The following is a 20,947-nucleotide window of genomic DNA, read 5'->3' on the forward strand; positions in this document are numbered from 1 at the left end:
GACAAATCCCTCGCTTAACACGCAAACGCACACACACGTAGCTATACCTTCAGTTCCACAAAGTTTATTGACACACCGGTTAAATCAATGGATTATCTTAGAAGGGATTGCTGAAATAGCATATCTACTTGCACAATGTAGTGTGAAGTTCATCCTTTTACAAACGACACGTCTGTTTACTTCCGGTCAACTCAACAGTTGCCCACGCGTCCAACCTCAATGATCACTGAACACAGCTAATTTGATTATCACTGTTAGCTTGTGCATACTGTTAGCTAATAGTATTTACCGATCGTTTTCGATCATCAGAAAAGAGAAAGACCAGTGGCTAACTGCACAAATCAGACGGACATGGATGGCGAGGGTGGAATGGATGTGTCCTGTAACCACGACTACTGTACAGTCCCCGAGCCTACTGCAGTTGACCTGTCTTTCAGCGCGGGGGTGTGAAATGGAGGAAGAAATCCAAAAACTGCGGAAGCAGGTGGAGTACCATTCCAAACAGTAGCCTAATTGTTTTTGCTTCTTTCACTAAATGTCCACTAGATGGCGGTTTCGTATTGTCGTAAAACATTTTTTTTTTACAAGTGCTAGCATAAATCTGTTTAGACCGTGCATTTAAAAAAACAATAAAGGAACAATACAATAATATAGCCTATTATTCATTATGAAAAAATCAGGAACGTGTTACACTATTGTTTGTTTTTTCTTTGTATGGGTCAACCACAGTTGATTTTATTCATAACCGTTCAAGCTGCTCCATAGTGAAAAATGACTTTGGCTCCTAAGACCCAACAAAGACCCTTCCACTTTAAAAGTGACTGACCCATTTCAAACCGTAAGTGTTGCTCAAAGAGATGTCAGTAGTATTACAACACATCTAAAGGGAATGGCTAGGCTGCATGCATGCGTGAAACCGCTCCAGGTTGAAGTATTGTTTGTGTAGGCGAAGGCCGCTCTGGCTTGTTTCAAAAGCCTTTCCTTTCAGGTGATACGTGGTCTTCGCTCTGCACTCAATCAACGCCGATTCCTCCCGGCGCTCTTTGAGACATGTCGGCACTATCAGGTTGCACTGAATGAATAACCGAATACAAAGGCTACTGGGACTGACATTATGACATAAAATCATAATGACTGGCATTTTCCTTTATGCAATGAGCCGGAAGGACACTCACATTCATGTCGCACAAGCACTACTAGCCTATATTACTTAATTTAGTAAAAGTAAGGAGAGATAATAATTTTAAAAATCATTAGGCCTATCTATATTTGTTCTCAATAAACACATATAAGGACCACATATGTGATAATACCCGTTTGAACAAAAACAGCTAGGCTATTATGTTCTTGAACGACAGTCCATAGGTTGAGTTTATCTAGTTACACATCTCAACCGCTGTGGGTATTTTACTTTGGCGTACGTTGACTTTTTATCCACCAGGCCCAAATCTCCCGTTTCAAATCTGATTATTATGCAGTCAAATAAAACAGCCTTTAATGCCAGATATTACTTGTTCACAAAGACCCATGTATAATCAAACCATAAACATTTATAGTTTTAGATTTGGCTGTTTGATAAGGTTACTGCTAAACTGGCAAGCCATTTCCAAACTAGGTCTAAATGCACCAGTAGAGCTCATAGCAGGTAACTACAGCTAGGCCGACGTAAGTTTGTTCAGGAAGACTCAGTTTGTGGAAGCGCTCTTGTTAAGTGGAGGACAGAAGGAAACAATAGAACGAAGCGTTTTTAAAATGTAGTATTTTGGTGCCCTGTTCAAAACAGATAGGAAGTCTGATATACTTTAACGTCATGCCGTTCCTATTTCTGTGTGGTGACATCGCACTGGATAAGGATAAGACCTAGACTGAGGAAAACATTCAGGGTGGATAAAGAAGAGAAAAAAAAGAAAAAAAACTTTAAGCACCTGTAGCAAAACACAATGCACGGCTTTGAAAACGGTAAGGATGAGGAATTTCTGTAAAATGGGCCAAGTCACGTCTGCATGGCGTGTGAGACACCAGGATGAAAGAGCGCCCTGGTCTCTGCAGAGGAAATGAGCGTTGAGTAGGCGTCACCTGGACAACAGCCTGCCACTGACACGATCTCAACCAGGCGAGACCCTTCCAAACTGACTAAACACCGTCTTCATAAATGCCTCGCAGACAGCTGTTTGGAACCAGACTGTCTAACGTCAGAGGACTGATGTCTTCCACGTACAGCTTGACGATTGCTTGTTAATGTAGCCTATTTGCTGTATGTTGTGTAAATACAGTAAGGTGTAGGAATTCCTTCCATCCAATAGTGATTAATACTGAATCTGGCCGGATTTATAAACAGGAAATAGTAAATTATTGAATGTCCCTCCCTTTAGGCCAGCTCAGTGTGGGCGTGAAAGAGTTGTATATTTCATTATCAGTCCGCTTGCAAATTATTCTGAATGAATCTCACCAAGGAACACTGACCTACTTTTTGAGAATGTAGCCTACAATATAGGCCTGTACATTTCATTAAATTTTTGTCCGGGTAATCACATCATAAGATAATATTTAATTTTCCCTCTGAATTTGTTACATTAAGCTTACATTACCACTGTTGAACCTATTTGCGATTGAGTTGCTGTATAGTTTAGGGTACTTGATTTGAGTTACTTATGAGAGCAATTCTTCAGAACAATCCTGGGTATTTGTTTTGGGTCTCTCAAATGTTACATGTTTAATCTGTATATATACTTAAATGTATTCCTTTTATATTTAGTAAACACTGTGGCATCCGCAATGGTAGTGTTTATGTATTTTCTTTTTGAGGACAATCCCATTATAAACAAAGCATTACTGCATTCCTTCTGTAGATTATGAAATTCATGGGAAGTGTGAAGTCTCATTAACAAACAATAAAACAGCAGTTATTCAGCGCCTCTTCCCTTAAGATTTAACTTTGATAGGAGCACTGAGATAAGACATTTTTGTTATGACTTAGACTGAATGATAATCTGTGTTTACAGCCGTCTGGTGTCTAGGTGGCCATGGTTCACAAACAACTCTTGAAACGAAACCTTCAGGCTCCAGTGTTAGGAAACAACCTCAACATGTAGGTGAAACAAACCACAGGACTCGACAACAGAACGACAAGCCTCCATATTGATAATCTTTTCAAAAAGTCACAATATTATTTAATATAAAACACCTTTAAATGTAGCATATGAGAAATCTTTGTGCAGACATCCCATAATACCAGCCTGCAGTCAGGAAGGAGAGAATCCACATCGACGGCTGGTGACTTCAATGGCAAATTCCAAGTGCACACAAATGTCTGAAACATGCATTACTACGTTGTATAAAGTCAAAAGCAAGGGGGAAGAAGAAAAAAAAAAGGAGATCAAATCCATGTTGCCATATGGCAGGGTCAGAGTCTGTCCTCTGGGGATTCACAGGGCAACAGGACAGTCTTCATGAAGGGGCATCGTTAGCGTGTATCCATTAGATCCCTGGGAGGGAAGGTTAACCGTGGTCCCCACTCTACACCGAAAGCTGAAGGGAGAGTGAAAATCTAGTGTAAGGTAAGAAAATGACATGTTCAGTTCTGACAGAACAACAGCAGAAGATTAAAATCATCCTTTTCATTAGCGTGTAAACAAACGCACAACGTTTTCAACAGACTCAAAATGTCTCTAATGAGAAGATTTACACAGTGCAGTGTGCTCTACAGAAGAGGACATGCGGTCTTCACAGATATATAAACAGTGCAGTTGTCTTTAAAGGTCTCCCCAGTGTCCTTAACGATGCACGGTAGGTCCTTTATACGACAACGTCCATTCAAACAGTCCTGAACAAACTGTACGGGTTTTGACTGTCCCGTAATCCACCAGTCTCTGAACATCAACTTAAGGCTGAAGACACAGGCTTCTCCATGGCCCATCAACATGGGAGTGGTTACTCTAACGGCCCACCCAGTTGTGCCTTTAAGACTAACATTTAATACATATTTGTGCCTTCATACTGTTTTGCATTCCCACACACACACACATCCACACACACACACACGCTGAATGCAGTCAGACCACGGATGCCAGGGAGGTGACTGAGGTCACCTTGTGGTCGTCGGCCCAGGGCTGCAGGTTCTGCAGGGCGTAGAGGGAGGAGTTGTGCAGGCACAGGGGGTCCTGCTGCAGGGGCTGGCTCAGGGTCTTCTGGAAGGCTTCCTGCTGGAGCTGCAACATCAGTCGGTTGGCCTGCTGCCTCTCAGCCTCACGCTCCTCCGCCGTCTGTCGTCTGGAGACACATTACATTTTTACATTTAGTCATTTAGCAGACGCTCTTATCCAGAACGACTCACAGTAAGTACAGGGACATTCCCCCCGAGGCAAGTAGGGTGAAGTGCCTTGCCCAAGGACAGTACGTCATTTTGCACGTCAGGGAATCGAACCGGCAAACCTTTGGACTAATAGCCCTATTCCCTAACCGCTCAGCCATCTGACCCCCACACGGTGCAGCAAAACAAACAGTACCAGTCGTAAGGTGTTCGTTCAGCCAACGCTTTTATCCAAAGCTATGTGCAGCACAGGGGGGGGGATCTGAATCGGAGATTTCTTGATCTGCAGACAAGTGCTCTAACCGCTAAGCTATACCCGTCCCCAGCTGAGTGGAGGCAGTCACATATTCTTCTGAAAACCACTGTGATGCTAACGCTAGCATTAAGTCAGAATGGGAACTTTGGAAACCATTGTGATGCTAACGCTAGCATTAAGTCAGAATGGGAACTTTGGAAATATAAGACACCAAAATACATTAATATGCCATAGATGTATGTATATGCACATATACCAAAAACGCTATATATTTCTCAGAAGGTGGAAAAGGTAGAACATTTTCAATTAACTGTATATTGTAAGAAAAAAAAACTGGGGTGCATACAACATATTATTAACACATTGGTTTATATGCAGTTCTAAGGTGTAACTACTGAAACACTAAACAAACAATTTATATTCAACCTTGTTCTACATCCTGTCTCAAACAAGAGCACATGCTTGTACTTTACGACACTCAATCATATTTATTAAAACTATGAGAATCTTTATAGATGAAATGAATTAACCTAACAAGCATTACTAGGCCGAAATGGTCCTCCAAAAAACAACATTACAGTATAATGTTTAGGACTGCATGTCAAACAGAGATAGAAACACACCTCTCAAATATTCCTTCGTACACCATGCTGTCTTCTTTAGCCACACATTTTCTCTAACTACATCAGCGTAATGTGATTCCTCTGCCGTTCATTTGATCAGACGATCGTAACCAGCGTACCTGTCACACAGATTCATTCTCCATGCACATCCTATAACATGAATCACACCAAAACTAGCAAATCTGAAAAGTGGTTAGCCAATTCAGTGGTTATTTTTGTCATGTCATTAAGCTGCATGGAAACAGTGTTTGTATCAATGGTGGAAAAATCGGATGAAAAATGGTGGAAAAAACTGGTAAAATGTATTGTGCAGCATTATCTAAAATATATATGGTTTTATATACTCTTATTTAATTTTACTTATTTAAGTTTTTTCATTTAATGTAAGGTAAATATAATATATCACAATTCAACTGCCCCCTCTTTTATCTGAAGATGACTATAAACAACAGTTGAAGTGAATTAGAGGAGTGAGTGTTTGCCATGGACAGTGCACTCAATAATCCAGATGAGTGAATCAATATCAGCAAGTCAGCAAGTTTCTAGAAGGCCTTTTAAGAGCTGGACTAATTGTGCTTGGTCAAGTGAATTGGTCTGAAAAAAACTAGTGAAATCCACGCTAAGCAAAATAAGTTCTAGCTTCTTTTTTGTCTATCTGTGTCAAAAACAGCAAAAGCTAGGCATTTCCCCAGGGTTCAAGCCCAATTATACGAAAATGTTCTACTATACTGAAAACCTACACCTTTGGATAAAGCGTCTGATAAATGATCAAATAAAAAAATCTAAACGCTCAAGGAAGGAGGGAAAAAGCACTTCCGTCAAGTCACTAGACCTAGCTAGGACCTCACCTCCACTTGGTTCTCCTGTTCTGGAACCAGGTTTTCACCTGCGCGTCCGTCATCTTCAGGGCCTTGGCCAGCGTAGCCCGCTCGGCAGATGCCAGGTACTTCTGGCGGTGGAAACGTTTCTCCAGCTCGCAGATCTGCACACGGCTGAACGAGGTGCGAGGCTTCTTCCTCTTGGGGGGCGTGCGGTTCTGGTACGGGTGACCGATGCGCCGAGTCACGGAAAACGGTGATAAAGCTGCTAAAAAGGAAGAGAAACAGAAATGTGTTTCTGATATGTAAACAATAAACACCTACACGTATTTATAGAAATCGTAATAAAAAAACACCATATGTTTATAAACCCTGGAGGAACATGTGCCATTAAAGGATATTGTCACGTTCAGTCTGCTTTGTTGTCCAACCTAGTTATCTGTTATGTTATTAAATGTTCTCTCTACCTTGATTTTTTCAACCACGCCAACACCGCAGCCCTGTCCATGGTTCGATTAAACAGAAAATACCTCGCCTGCAGTTTCTCAGACACACCCCAGAGACGTGCTTCCATGACTACCCAACCGCTCTACTCTATCCGGTAAACAACACAACAGGCCTCGCCTACGACCCGACCAGGGAAAGACTCACCTGGACATGTGCCCTTTCGAAAGGGATAGTCTGCAAGTGGGCCTGCAGCGTCTCGCAGGTGAGCGAGCTCAGGGTAATAGTGTTTGGCTAACGTCTCCATAGAGCTCCAGGCAGGGACCCTGCCGATGTCTCCCTTGGGGATGGGACAGAGGCCGGGCAAGGACGCGGGGGCCCCAGGCCTGCCCACGGATTCTCCTGCTTGGCTGTCCTCTATCTGTTCCGCTGGAGAGAGGGAGACACAGTCAGGGTCCCAGGAGCACAGGGAGGGGGGCACAGGGAGGGAGGGGGGCATGAGAGGGGGTTATGTGGGTAGGGAGGGATGGTGGTGGTGGTGGGGGGGGGTGTCCCAGGAGCACAGGGAGGGGGACACAGGGAAACGGGGTGGGGGGGCGACCTCGTTGATGTTACTTTACTTTTGTTATTCAGTCAGGTTAGTATTTGGGATTTTGTCTTAGTGACGGTGGTTTTACTATAGCAGGTAAAGGCACATATATACAGTATACACCACACATGAACAGACAATAGCAATTACTGATGGATTATTGCAATGGTATTTATGTTGGAGGTACTACTATCATGAAATATCTACGGATACTGGCCATTGTGTCAGGCTTGGATAAACAAACTCCTCCCTTGTAATACAATATTCTGACTATAGATCCGCTCTGAAGCCTCATCCAGGACGACTCTTGGAAGCCTCCTAATATTAGCATCATTCCTGCTTTTCTCAAGCTGTTTGTCGGTTGTTCTACAGTGTGTTTATCTGGTTGTTTAGTCAGCGGGCTCACCAGAAGCTAAAATGCAGAAACAGAAACATGTGCAAAGATGCCCCCATGGGGAACTCTAGATATTGTGTTGAGAGTTCAGTTGCCTGAAAACTCATCTGTTACAATAGCACAACAAGCCCTGCATAGACAGAAATGCAGGACGATCACGCATGCATATACACACGCTACTTAGTTTGTAAAATCTCCACATAAAAACGAGAGACATTAATTCATAAAACTTTACGGCAGGGTAAACACTTTACGACACTTTGAGTAACTAATTTTGTTATTAAAATAAAATAAAAAAACTACACTATTTTTGCACAAAAGTGTGCACAAAAGTGTGCAGGTCACACGGTTAGACCCTGTCTGTTCAATGCCCCACAGGCAGGTCTGGAGACAGATAATATGGTATTACACGTCTATTTACAGACATCTGTGAGCTAGCTAATGGCCCAGACACATACAAGCACGTTCGTATGCAATCTACCCAACAGTAACACACAAACAGGCGACATGCGGACCAGTGGAAAATACACGAGACAGTTTGACCTTGCTAGGAAATCTCTGGTGCGGTTGTTAATTAAATACAAAGCAGGAACCTTAAATAAGAGCACAAGGAACTTTTCCCTAGCAGGTGTAATGATAATATAATATAACATAATAATAATGATTGCTATGGAACTTGCTCAATATTTTGTCCTCTGAATTGAGAAGACAGAACTGGCAGATTTACAGAATGCTCCACCACAAGTCCCAAGGTCACTATTATAAGTGTTGCCACAAAGTCTTGTGTTTACCTCATCTCAATTATAATTTACTATAAAATAATTATTATAGTTGGTCCAATGACATCCCAGTATTGTTTATGTAGCAGTAGACTCCCATAAACCCAGAGCATCTGATTAATAATAATGCATACTAATATATTACACACAAGAGCATCAACACCAAGCAGAATATCATAGACCCACATTTTTTCACATAAACATGAACCAACAAATACTGTTGTTGAGGAAAACATTGTTGTCCACAGGAGGATTGTGGTCTCCGTGGAATGACAAAAGAAATGGCCAAGAATCCTAAATCTGATGCCTGGGTAATACAATTTAACATAAGCATATCAAAAACGAAGAAGCTGCACCGCAGAGAATATGGGGCTTATAATAAAACCACTTATACTTAATAACACTTCACGGTGACAGCGCTTCTATTCCCCTTAGCGGATATTACCTTTGTAGCAATCTAATAAATATAACCATGAAGGATTCTTAAAGGGATATTGAAATATAACATGAACATATATTGCTATTTATTATATCATGAGACAAAGCAGGGATCCCTGCCGCTGTCACATAAACTGAGAGAGCATGTTTGAGAGAAAGCTAAACCTCTCTGACAAATATAATATTATGTGGTGGTCACCATTGTTTAAAAAAACAGGCTTATGCAGTAATTTAAAGGCATACCATTATTCAGAATTATGACACAGATGCATATTTTTCACAAGAGTGTTTTACTGGTATTTTCCTATTTAATAGGGCCACCTAAATGGTGTTAATATTTCCTAATTGTCGTTGACATAATGTAGTACTTAATGTACTTAAGAGAACAGTAGTGGAAAAGGAAATAACAGTTTAAGGAAGCCTAGTAAATGTAAAATGTCAACATTTTGTATAATAAGAAACGTTTTAGTCCCAACGTTAGTTTTACTCCCATTTAGAAAAGCCTAGAACATTGAACATACGATTGTTTTTGTTTCTTCATAAACGTTTCCAACACATTGTTTAATAGCCTATGGGGGCCTGCTAGGAGGCCTGCGTGTGGATTTTCGGTCTGTCTCTTTGTTGACTTCAGATAAATCTGTTTATAGACTTATCTTCCTCTTCAAAACTGCAAACTGCCAAGAAGTCAATTAACATAAAAACCAGCGGTAGCCTATTCCATTTCAACGCCTCAAAGTCTATCCGTGATATGTCTGGATTGTTGTGAATATCGCATCTCCGAGGCGAGGCATGTTCACCGTTTCATTTCATGCGGTGACACTTGCGGTGAAACTTGGCGCTGGCCTGTGTGTGGCAATCATTTAAATGAGTCTACATCTATTTCAAGCTAAGATATATCGAAAATAGCCTACAGTGCAGCACGTACACAGCCCCGTGGTTGTAACGTCCTGCCTATTACTGCACTGTTGGCGACATAAATTTCACAATTTGTTAGTCGGTAGATTCACGTGCATGGGGTTAGTAAATGTCTGTCTCATCTCTCAATAATGTTGACGGATAGCCTCAGAGTCACTCCAGTGTGATTACAACAAAAATATTTTTTAAACAACGGAAAAAATGTGCTTGTGATTGATAGCGTCGAAAATATAGGCTATAGGTCTAGGTAGCCTAGGTTACACCAAAATGAAACAACTTAAACGAGAGGCCCATTGTGACTATGAATAAAAATTGATAAGCATATTTACATAGGATCTTTTGCAGTTGACATATTGTTCTCTGGTTTGAATAATTAATGGCGAGGAACAGCATTGTGAATATTTAATGCAGGCCGATCCATGATGTTCTTCATTTTCATTTTGAAATTGGTGACGTCATGTGAGAACTTGTATCGCTCGCGCAAGGGTGAGGTTATACACTCGAAATAGTCCATCTTACGATATGGCCCATTCAATTAGGCTACTCATATTAATTTCTCGTCTTACTTTAAAACAGAACTGTGGAGGCCACATTATAGCTCCTACTGGTCTCCTTGTCTCTGTCTGTCCACCATATAGGTCATGAACACACTCACTAGTCCATAATACAACACATGACGATTAAATGAAATGATTATCAAAACCATTAGGACAATAACAAACGTCAGCTCAGTACAAAAGTGACTTTTGGTATGTGAAACATTAGATAAATAGGCCTACGCATAGATGGCTACCGCAGATACCGCGGTGAATAAAAAGCTAATGTGTTTCTTTATGATTTGCATGGTCAACGGTTTGATGTGATGCATTGTTATGTATTCGTTACAAAAACACGTTTTTTATTTTATTTCGTAGGCAAAAAAAACACATCGATAAAATCACTGAGAAGTATAGGAAGGAACACGGGCTACACGCGTCATATTGTCATCGTTTTTCTTATTTGCCTGAATTATTATTTTAGGGCTATAGGCTCCTTCTTATTAGGCCTTAGGCCTACGTCATTGATAAATAAGTTAGGCTATTTAATGGCGTAAATGATTAATATGCTATACAGGTCTACAAGTGTGTTCATTTTGAATGCCCTTTGGATCTAAAGATATATTCAACTCGTGTTTTCATGGGTTAGGGACAATAATGAAATGAACAAAAAGGCTTTTAATAATAATAACAACAACAATATAACTAGGCTACTACTCCTAATATCCTACTAATAATAACAACAATAATATTAATAAATATGAATCCTCCAAATAACAATGATTTGGGACTATAAGAGCCTATAGCCTAACAGTGGCCTATTATTTTATATAGGCTATTATACCGTACTTTAGTGGGCTGCTGCTGGCTATTACCTAGAATTGTGTTGCTTTTCTGCTTTGCTAAGATATTTAATGCCGTTTTTGTTTTCCGAGCGATTTCATAAAGCCGTTGTTGACCTCATTTCTCACTCTCAGTCTTTCTCACTCTCTTCTGTCAGAACATGAGGCTGAATGTCGTTATTATGATTATGATCATTATGAATATCCTCTAATATTTATTAGCTATCCTTTCTGTCCACCCGCTTTTCAAAAAAAGATCATAACATATTTTTCTTCTCGTTCAAGTTCTTGATCAATTAAATTCCTAGTCCCACAGCCTCCATCAAAGAGAATCTGACTAATAGTCAGACAAAATGTTTACTCTTGCCAATTGATTATGGTTAAATGTTTTTTTCTTCAATTTTAACTACATAGACCACAATAACATTATATATCCGTTTTATTAGGCTAAAACCTACGAGGTTTAGACTGAATCTGCGCAGTCTCAATAATATTTACCGATAAAAAAATAAATAAAGATCCATGTTAATATTTATTCTTACCAGTCAATCTGTCCTTTGCGAATCTTCTGCTGCTCTCCATCCAGGGAAAAGTAAAGTTCGCCGCATTCCCCATACCTGGCATTGTCGTCACTGTGGGTAGGCCAGTGCCGAGGCCAGGTGTGTGGGTAGGAGGGGGCGGGTGTGGCGCAGGGGGCATCGGTCTGTGAGCGGGCACCCTAATAACACCTCCGGCATTACCGGAGTTAACGTTAACGTTCATGTTCATGCTCACGTTCATATTCATATTCACGTTATAAGAACCGGCCAGTCCGGCAGCCATGGAACAAGCCGGGTTATAGACGCTGTTGTACCCATTGGTGTAAACGTTTGGGTAATCCGTGTCGCTGGCTCGGTTGGGTATCATACAGCTGCTCGACTGGTCCGTGCTGTTCAGAATCTGGTCGATCCCAAAACTGATAGGTTCGTGCGGTTGGTGCGTTTGGTTCACTTCTTCAATCCCAGTGTGTTCCATTGTTGTATTCATTGTATCACAGACGCTCACAGTGTTTCAGTAGAAGTATAGGATCTGATGTGGATGATGTCTCCCTCGGCGCAATAACAGGCACTAAATGATGCCCACGTGTGCGAAAATGTTCCTTTTTTGAAGCCTGAAAACTTACTTGAAACGTAGTCTACGTGACAAACACCATCCAAAACCTTTCCATTATTTGTCCAGACGAAATCATGCTTTGGTAGGCTGAATTATCTAGGTTATTGATAATCCATCGGTACACAGCTACTGGAGGCTAATGAAGTGCAGATCCCGCACCCCGTTGCATCATCAAATTTATTTTGGCATATTCAAAACGGGGATAAATGGTGATATGTGAAGTTGTTATTCCGATTACTTACAGCTAAATCCGTATTTGGGGACTTCCGAAGTTCTCCCGAAGACACTGGCGGTGCTCTACAGTCTGCACGAGCTCCAAAAACAGAGGGCACAGACGTCTCAACCTCACCGTATCAAAAGACGAAACTAAATTAAGTGTTAACCGTTCTGTAGCCTACATGAATAATAATTGGGAAAGCACGAGATTGTCCTGTTCCACTGTGTCTAGAAGTGATTTTCAGCAGGTGAGATACCCCTACTGCATAAATCCTACCATTCGGTCAACTATTGGCCCCTGCGTTTCCAACCCTTTGTAGTCCGCTCCCATCTCTTAAAGAACCCGCAGCTATTTTCTAGCTGGTGTCTTGCGCCTCATAACAAGCTGGGGAATACTATCCGCGATGCCACAACATATTTTAGTGGAGGAACGTTGTTTAATAAAAACAGAACATCAACATTAATCAACATTATATAGAAACACGAAATTAAAAGCTTATAGCCTAGAATAACTCTGTTAAACATGAACGCATGTAGGCTAGGCTATATGTGTCTAATTACCTTTTCATTTCAAATGGACCAAGGACGTTGGGTAGATGACTAGGCTACTGAATGTGCTTTTACTAAGATGTGCCTACAGTAGTGAAATAAGTCTAAGGTGTTGATTTTTGATAACCTGGCCAAGGGTAGGCTACTCAGTTCTGTAATGCCAGCCCTTATAAGATTTAGGAAACCACAGTGGCTCGCCTGTTAGTAGGCCTATGCTGCATAGCCTACATTAAATAATCATTCAAAACGCATGCGTCGGTTACCCCACATTATTCAAACTTTTTTTCTCTCCCTGAAGCAACACGATGGATTACCCGGTCTCAATTCAATAAAATTGAAGAATGGCTCATAATAAAACCGCAACACAGGGAAAACGAATTTAATATATCATCGTTTTATTACACACTTATTTCAGTATCCGTGCGAATAAAGATATCTTTCAGCAGCACAAACTGGCTAGAGGGAAGCATAAAAATCAATTGTGTGAATTCAACGCTATATCAATAATTGTGCATGGACCAGGGTAGGGGGAACGTACCCTGCTATTAGATGTGTTTGTTTTTAAATGTGATCGAATATAATGAAGAGGGACCGATATTTCTAGTGTCAAATAAAAATGATCACCCACTGCTTTTTTAAACCTGCCTGATCACATTAAAGGACAGCAGGGCCTATATGTTGCCGGACATTTTGAAAATATGTTCTGTCAGTGTAGCAAAATGAATGTTTAAATATGATCATGATGCATTACACATTATCCCCAATTGCCGATACAGGCTTTCTTCTCCTTCTGAATAGCGACTCTTAAACCCTGGCAGCAAAGAGCCAAAGAAACGACGACTGCGTGTCTCCGCCAAGGTCATAAACGTAAATGGAATATTAAGCACGTAGTTAGCAATTCAGCTCTGAAAGCACAGGAATTAATAAGGATAAAGTGTACAACGTGTTAATGACGATTTACAGACTAAAACTAATTATTGGCTTTAGAAATATAGTCTTACACGCGGCTCACCAAAATGATAATTGAGATTGTGGATCATTATTAATCTCTTCTCATATTAGATATCCGGATGACCCAAAGAATCATACAAGATTTTGAAAAAACATTATTTATTGTTCTCTTTTCCGGCTATACCTCAAATGAGATTTCCAACGTTTCGAACGGTGTTCGTTTATGGTAGGCTATCCTTTCAGCCAAAAGCAAATTATGCTAAACATCAAAACCAATTCAAGGAACAGGCAAAACGGTATAGCGTTTAATTGCGTTATATTCTAATCATTTTGAACAGTAAGAATCACTCTCCTTATTGAACGTGACAACTTAACGCTATTTAACTCGAGTTTCATTTTATTATAGGTGTATTTAAGAGCTCATTCTGAAATCAAACTCATTAGACACAACATGTATAGGCTAGTTTTAAAGCTGAGATATGGGCAGATGAAGGGCACCAATCAAACCGGCACTCAGCAATCGTTCTATGGGCTAAAGTCTCTTAGCCACATATGAATTCATGGGACTGCCATTCAACTTTTCCCCTTAGATAGAAGTGGATATTTGAACTTGACAAAAAAAATTGTGCCTCTTAAGATCTGAAACCAATCTAATCAAAACCTCTCTCGAATTTGCGCACCCCCTTCGCAAGCTGCTTGGTGCGTGTGTCTCCTCACAAGCAATATGAAAGGTTTAGCTCGGTGCCTCGGGGCTATGTCAATGCTGGGCCGAAGCGCGTGATGAATCGTTATCTGCAGGCAGTGTTGCTCGTCTGGGTAATAAAGTACCGGCAAACTGGAGACAAAAGGAATTTGTCACAGTTGCCTCTTCGAAATAATAGTGACCTACCAGCGGCTGGTGTTCGTGTGCACGTGTGTGTGGAACCTTCAGATTGAAGGGTGAAGAGAGGTGGAAAGTGAAGATGAGTCTGCGCACTGAAACACATCAAATGCTGGTTTTAATGCATGACAGGATGACAAATAAACCATGCGACATTGAAACTAAACACACGTTGTGTGATCAGTTAGCCTAATCATTTCAACAAATAGCCTACCATTTCAAACGTTTTATTAGCGTTTGAAATGGTAGGCTGGTTTTACAGTGAAAAACTTCTGGAGGTTAAATAACATCACATTCTATCAAATGGGTCTAATTGAGCTTTGCGTTTCTTCATAATTCTTATGAATTCCTTATAATAAGGTATGACTTATTAATGGGTAATAAACCATCAGTTTAAATGGGTATACGTTCGAATAATACCCTATATGCCTCAATTGAACTGGATTAATTTAGGCTATAAAAATTAGGCCATAGCGCAGAATAGCCTGTAAATACACACATTAGGCTGCATGCAATCAAATAAGTTGATTTAACAATTTATTGGATTTAACCATTTAAATTCGTCTATGACTTTGTTTTCTAAAGGATCTCGGTCGTCATTGTTTGGAAAAACAGAAGAAAGACGCCTTCATTAACTCGCGTCACTCAGACTCGCGCACAGAATTCTCTGCTTCTGTTCCGAAGCTCTCCACTCTAGCATGTGCAGCATTAAGCTGATGGGCCTGTCATCCCGCCCTATTTGCATTCTCAGGCCTCTCTGCCTGTTTTGCTTTCTGCTGTAATTAGGTTGAATTCAGACCAGATAGAATTACATTATTCTGCATTTCGAGCTTCAGTCCTTGACTTCCCATGTCCCTGGGGTTAACCTGGCGCCTGCAGATCAGACAACACTGGACGGGCTGGACTGCATGAGTCCACTCGACAAGCGAACAAAGACGCAGGCTCGGGCGTGCGAAGCATACGTTGTATTTGTTTGGTTAAATATGCGATGGTGATCTTGTCATAGCCGTTTGGATCAGTTTTATAATCGTACTTTGACAGGTTGCTGGAAATATAGTTGCTTAAAGGATGTGGAAAGAGGCTGTAAATAGTCATCATTTTAAGAAAAAATAAGAAATGTAGGTGAAAAATAGTTTATGTTGTTGCTATAGACCTAGTAGCACATTCAGAACTTTTAGTCGGCTATCTATATCATCATTATTATCTTAATTATGCATATATTTGGCAATGTTATTGTTAAAGCCCTGTAGCTATTATTAGTATTATGATGATTTTTCATTATTGTTGTCGTTATTGTTACACAGGCTTAAGTTGTTGTTATTGTTAATGTTGCTGGGGCATATACAGTCAAAGTATAGGCCTATTTGTGTTCGCCGGAACAACAATAGTGGCATCACAGTTTTTTTGATGCTTTGTATATCCTGTCAAATGCGTGGCATGTTTTTATCAACATTATTGATATATGTGAAAAGTTGATTTCAGAATGTAGGTGTTTTAATATTTATAATAGCCCTATTCAAGCGTTTCTAGGCATCATAAGGACATAAAAAAAAAAAAAGTTAAATAGATAGGTATTATAGCCTGCCTATTGGTAGTATTCGTTTTCAACAGCATTTGCATTAAGCACCTGGTAGATGAAAAGGTTACTGTCATAGCTCACTGGTATTTCTGGACGTGTTAGACTTCCCTTTTGCGAGCATCGTGATTTAATAGAGGAATGGATGCATTTCATTTAGCGACACCGAGCAATGTTGTTATCCTGCGAGGTTTTGACAAACTATCACAGCCCTTGACAACTTTAAGAATTGACAAACAAGTTATTTGCATTGAAACATTATATACACATAAACATGTAATTGTTTTAAAATAAAATACCACTATTAGACAGTTTGGTAACTAGAAGTCTGTTAAGGTGTAGCAAAGTGAACTATCGATTTTCTTTCTAGTTTGGCTATAGAATAGTCCTACAATATTTCTTATTAAACTATTTGACCACTGATTGAAATCGATTGTGTTCACATGCAGTGAGTTTAATTATTCGCTGAAATGTTGGAGAAATAAATAAGTGAGTTTGGATTGGAGCCTGTCTTCTATGTTATCAGTAAAACTGAGGTTTCGCTGCCGCAATTTATGACAGTGTAATAAACAGATGAAACTACTTTAGATCATAGTTCACACAGGTTAAGATTTATGACACAAAAGAAAAAAAGTCACATAATAGGATGTGTATTTTGGGGGACTTCTTTTGGATTCCTTGCATTTAGATGTTTGTATATATTGTTTTTAGGTCCTACATTTGATTTTGCTTGTAGTTATAAGGGGACATGTTTAAACCTCAAAAGCAAAATGCATATATTATTAATGCGTCTGCACCTTTACAAAATTAAAGTGTTCCAGGAACATTAACCCAGAAACCACCATAGCATTTACCAGTTCAGGAGCATGTGTGTCAGTAAATATCACCCTCTACCCTCCCACCCAAACATATCATACTGCTTTGCCACCATTTGGTTTTCAAGACACTCCAGTGACTCCACTGTTGTACACATGCATCGCATTGAAGTGTAATTGACCGTGTCATTGGCTTTGTGTTGTTTACAAACCGAGAAGAACGAGCAGTAATTGAATTTCCTCCACGGAGCTGAGCTGCCACCAGCCGGCTGTCAGCCCAGCCCAGGGCCTCGGGTGCTGGGGCAGGAGTTTAGCCTGAGGGCCCTTCTGCCAGCCAGCCTCCACAGAGGGAAAGGACACCCAACACCCCTATATCCCCCCCCTCCCCCCCTAAATGAGGAAGACATTCTGAATGACAGCATATAGTGGACCAAATCTACAGACCTTATGGGGGAGAATAAATAAATAGTCTTTCAATCAAGAATGGGCTTCTGGTCTATGTGGCCTGATTGTTGTGAAGTCGTTCAGTGCAGTTTGTCAGATTTATTCTGATTGAGATTCCAGCAGTAAACTCCCAGGCTAAGAATTCCTTCTGAAGGTTTTCTGTGAAATCTCACAGAAACAGCATGTATTACTGTTGTGAGAACCAAATAAAGGGCAGGTTGACAGAGGGGAATGAAGCGGGGTAAAAGAGAGGGGGAGGAAGGGGAGGAGGAGAGAAAGGGAGGATGGGGAGGAGGAGAGAGAGGGAGGATGGGGAGGAGAAGAGAGGGGAGGAGGAGAGATGGAGAGAATATGGGCAGTGGGCGGGATAGAACAGGGATAGGCAGTCCTGATGCCTGAGGACACATCATTATTACAAAGCCTTGCGCCTCTCTCTCTCTCTCTCTCTCTCTCTCTCTCTCTCTCTCTCTCTCTCTCTCTCTCTCTCTCTCTCTCTCTGTCTGTCTGTTTCACTCTGCCCCTCCATCTTTCTCTCTCCCTCTTTCTCTATTTTGTATCTCTCTCTCTCCATCTCTAGCTCTCATTATTCTGTCCCTCCCTCCCTCACCCTACCTCTTCCTTTTCCTCTGCCGTCCATCTCTCTCTCCCTCCTCTCCCTATTCCTCTTCTCTCTCTCTCTTTCTCTCCATCTCTGTCTCTCATTCCTTTCTCTCTCTCTCAGTTTTTTCTTACTCCAGAGTTTCAGAGGGTTTTTAGAAATCAACTATGCAGGTCTAGGCCTAATGAGGGCAACACCACAGGATGTAATGGAGCTGCAGTTGGTATAAGTATTTGAGAATGAGCAACATGGAAGACATTACTCAACCTAATATCTCACAAATTAAAGAATAACACAAGCTGACACTGTCTCCTCTGATCAATTAAGCAACGTAATTGAGGATCAAGCTGCGCTGAAAACAATAGTTTGTTTCTATGTGTTTCTCATTGCTTCCCATGAGTCCGAAGAGTCAATATGATCTTATGTTGTACAATAGGCAGTAGCTTGATCTCTCAACAAACAGCAAACACTGAAAGAGTCCTATGTACTGTTAGGCAGCTAAACGTCAGCTTAGCTTACTGTCACCACAAGGCAACTAATCTGGAGACCTTTAGCTATGAATAGTCTAATGAATGATAACAGTGTGTTTGGCATAGATTTATAGGGTTATGAATTGTAAATAAAAAAAACGCAGGGTGCCGAGGACAGAGGGCGAGCCGGGATGTAATGTGATGGGATATGATCCGTTCTAATGACAGTTGTCATTATTAATATCCCTTTCACAGGTGCCTGACGCAGGTGCAGTTAGACGACAGCGTGCTGTCCCCATCCATTTCTTTCACAATCTCCTCCCGTCCAGGCCTCCCAGCCCCCGTCCACCCCTCACCAGCCACGACCAGCCCCCTCCAGAGCCACCCCCTAGCCCCCCACCCCCCCTCCACCCCACAGCCCCCATGCCCTCTCTGTCACACCAGCAGAGGGGCCATTTCCGCTGTCGTTCATAAAAACCGAAAGGACCTCTGTTGCACGACAATATTTATTTGGTCAATAGACCATTTAATAAAGGCTTAAGGTGAAGGAAATCTGAAATAAATATGATTTTGCTGTCAGGAAACAGAATGCATAACCGGCAGTTCACTTCATGTGGTGGAGACTGGCTCCTGCATCTTCTGTCTTTGTTCCATGCTGAGAGCTGCAGCGAGACTGAAATCCTGCTGTAGAGCCAAACAGGAAGATAATTACATTTTCCATGTGGAGCAGAATGGAGGGTTCTTCCTATGTTATTCATCATAATGAGGAGGAGGTAATAAGCCATCATACATCAAGACTCTGACACTGTAGTTTGCCATTTGCAAGCCCAAGCATTCTTTTTCTTTTAATGGTTTTAAACTAAATTAATGTGCTCTGCACTCAATGCCTGTAATCAATTGTGAACGAGTTATCTCTTAAAGGCTCGCTCACCTACTGGGTTGTATTGTGACTTGTATATGATACGTGTTAAAGCAATGAATGTGTAATAGTTAACAATAAAAATATAATATTAATTTTTTTGAAAAAAGTCAAAGATTTGCATTACATTTACTAACAAATTACATGATAGCCCTGTTCCTTTCATATTTATACTTCCCAATTTAGGAATCCTTCAAAAACCTTTTCGTGAAGGCTCTTATAAAGATGTGGTGTAACTTAGGCTAGTATCTGCTGGCTGACTAACTCTGTCTCATCCCCTCACACTCATCCTCCAGCTGCCAATACTTAGCCGAGCGTGTGTTTCATCACCGTGTCTAATAACACACAGCCAAATGAAAAGATGCGGCAGCAAACAGCGCCCACTAAACTGCAATCCAGAGAAACGTCCGTAAGTCATTTATAGTGTCTGAGTTCTCTGCCCTCAGGCACCCTTTAATAAACAGGTAGAACTAAAAAAAAAAGCACAAAGGAAAGGAATCCTTCAGACTCATCCTCCACCAACTGCCATTAAGACACAATCTAACAACTTCATCAGTGCACAACAAAGTGGGGTCAAATTGACCTGGTCAGTGTTTCCCAACTTCATCAATCGTGGAAACTCAATCAGGAGCACACTGACCAACTCTAAGCAAGCAGTATGTGCCCTTCAGGAGTAGCCTACTGATTGTGATTCATTTATAAAGGAGGAAGGAGTAGGGATGCACTGTCTCCCCTTTGTAATTAAGAGTACCCAAATAAACTCTGTTAGCCCTGAAGTAGAACTGGTGGAAACAAATAAAGACCTAATGAAGAAATGATTGGAGTTTTATAGATGCTGGAGTAAGAATGGTAGGCCGAGTTACCTCTCGAATAAACAGCTTCTGGTACGTTCTCAAATCATCCTCAAAATGGATGCTTTCAAAACCAGAGTGTGAGTGTTGTTCATTATTGGAAGATGAAGAAGGTTAAGTAACGAGCAGACTAGTTCCAACTTGCATTTTTAATATGTCTTAATATTCTGTTTGGTGGACAGGAAGATAATGTTATTGAGTTTCCTGTGTCTCTATATTTAACCTCTGCTATACATTTTCATTAGGTGACCTGTACAAACAAACCTCACAGGAAACAACAAGTCATTTGTGGCAAATAAACATTAATTATCTAACCAAATTCTGTAATTGCGTTAGGATTATGATTAAGATAGGCTACACCACAAGTGTGGATGTATCCTACTGTTCCATATCTCTTTTAAATATATAGGCTTATATAAAAACTGAGTTTTAATCGTTTAACATTGTTTCTTCATATTTGAAAGAGATCTTATAATATGTGTGATTCCAAACAAGTTTTCTGTTACGCAAAAGTGCCTGTTGTTGCATGTTTACTTTTCCCTGACAGCAGATCCACCGTTTGAGCCGTTTGCGATGAAAGGTT

The 20,947-nt window shown here is 40.7% G+C and overlaps 1 protein-coding gene and 1 long non-coding RNA gene across 6 annotated transcripts; one reads left to right on the plus strand and one right to left on the minus strand.

The window, feature by feature from the left end:
• The first annotated feature begins 14 nt into the window (after positions 1-14).
• LOC134032210 (uncharacterized) lies at positions 15-18,954 on the plus strand. The gene is made up of 3 exons (XR_009931996.1): positions 15-484; positions 6,505-6,715; positions 18,850-18,954. It is a non-coding gene; the product is annotated as an uncharacterized LOC134032210 (long non-coding RNA).
• Positions 3,143-12,561, minus strand: tlx2 (T cell leukemia homeobox 2). 5 transcript variants are annotated; one of them, XM_062476084.1, is made up of 5 exons: positions 11,486-12,561; positions 6,658-6,879; positions 6,037-6,271; positions 4,089-4,269; positions 3,143-3,547 (listed from the first exon to the last, which is right to left on the minus strand). In XM_062476084.1, exons 1-5 carry the CDS (start codon positions 11,967-11,969, stop codon positions 3,464-3,466), a joined length of 1,206 nt encoding a protein of 401 aa, XP_062332068.1. In that variant the 5' UTR covers positions 11,970-12,561; the 3' UTR covers positions 3,143-3,463. The 5 variants fall into 5 exon arrangements, with proteins under 5 accessions (XP_062332068.1, XP_062332067.1, XP_062332070.1 ...); XM_062476083.1 differs by having other exon boundaries at positions 6,037-6,274; positions 11,486-12,560; XM_062476086.1 differs by having other exon boundaries at positions 3,143-3,528; positions 6,037-6,274; positions 11,486-12,559.
• Positions 18,955-20,947: the final 1,993 nt, after the last annotated feature.

This window comes from Osmerus eperlanus, chromosome 13 (genome assembly GCF_963692335.1).
Source record: "Osmerus eperlanus chromosome 13, fOsmEpe2.1, whole genome shotgun sequence".
In the NCBI taxonomy this organism is placed as follows: Eukaryota; Metazoa; Chordata; class Actinopteri; order Osmeriformes; family Osmeridae; genus Osmerus; species Osmerus eperlanus.